Source organism: Apaloderma vittatum, unplaced genomic scaffold (genome assembly GCF_000703405.1).
Source record: "Apaloderma vittatum isolate BGI_N311 unplaced genomic scaffold, ASM70340v1 scaffold24834, whole genome shotgun sequence".
Classification (NCBI taxonomy): Eukaryota; Metazoa; Chordata; class Aves; order Trogoniformes; family Trogonidae; genus Apaloderma; species Apaloderma vittatum.
Window position 1 is genome coordinate 1,409 of NW_009712480.1, and position 581 is coordinate 1,989.

At 63.3% G+C, this 581-nt stretch overlaps 1 protein-coding gene across 1 annotated transcript in view; it reads left to right on the plus strand.

Moving 5' to 3' along the window:
- Positions 1-158: 158 nt before the first annotated feature.
- LOC104272894 (arf-GAP with GTPase, ANK repeat and PH domain-containing protein 3-like) overlaps positions 159-581 on the plus strand; it is a gene marked incomplete at both ends in the record, with an annotated part of 17,209 nt that continues 16,786 nt past the window's right edge. The window contains 2 exon segments of the mRNA XM_009868008.1: positions 159-246; positions 426-516. Coding sequence (XP_009866310.1) covers positions 159-246; positions 426-516 — 179 coding nt within the window.

The following is a 581-nucleotide window of genomic DNA, read 5'->3' on the forward strand; positions in this document are numbered from 1 at the left end:
TAGGGCCCCAAAGCCTCTGGCTGCGTACAGGGCTGGGCTACAACATCCCCTGTGCCCTCTTGGGAGCATCTCTGCCAGTCGTCACTGGTGCTCTCACCTCTCGGGGGTGGCCTCATGCTGGGCCCAGGGGCGGTGGGTGATGTGTGCCTCTGTTTCAGGGCATCGTGGGGAACCTGTCCAGCGGCAAGTCAGCCCTCGTGCACCGCTACCTGACCGGCACCTACGTGCAGGAGGAGTCTCCAGAGGGTAAGGTCTGGTTCCTGAGGCACCTGGGGGTGGTCTGGATCAGGGTCCTACTCTTCTTCATGGCTCTGAGGGTGGCCCCCATCTCTGCAGCTCCTCTGCTGCTGCAGGGCCCTGCAGCCCCCCGGTTCCTCTGCTTGCTCCCTCCCTTGCTTGACCTGCTGCTCTGCGCCCTTCCCAAGGTGGCCGATTTAAGAAGGAGATCGTGGTGGACGGTCAGAGTTACTTGCTGCTAATTCGAGATGAAGGGGGTCCCCCCGAACTCCAGGTAGGAGACCTGCACCTCCTGCGGTCCCTTTCCTCCCATGGAGAGACCGGGGGGCTCCCAGGGAAGCGCC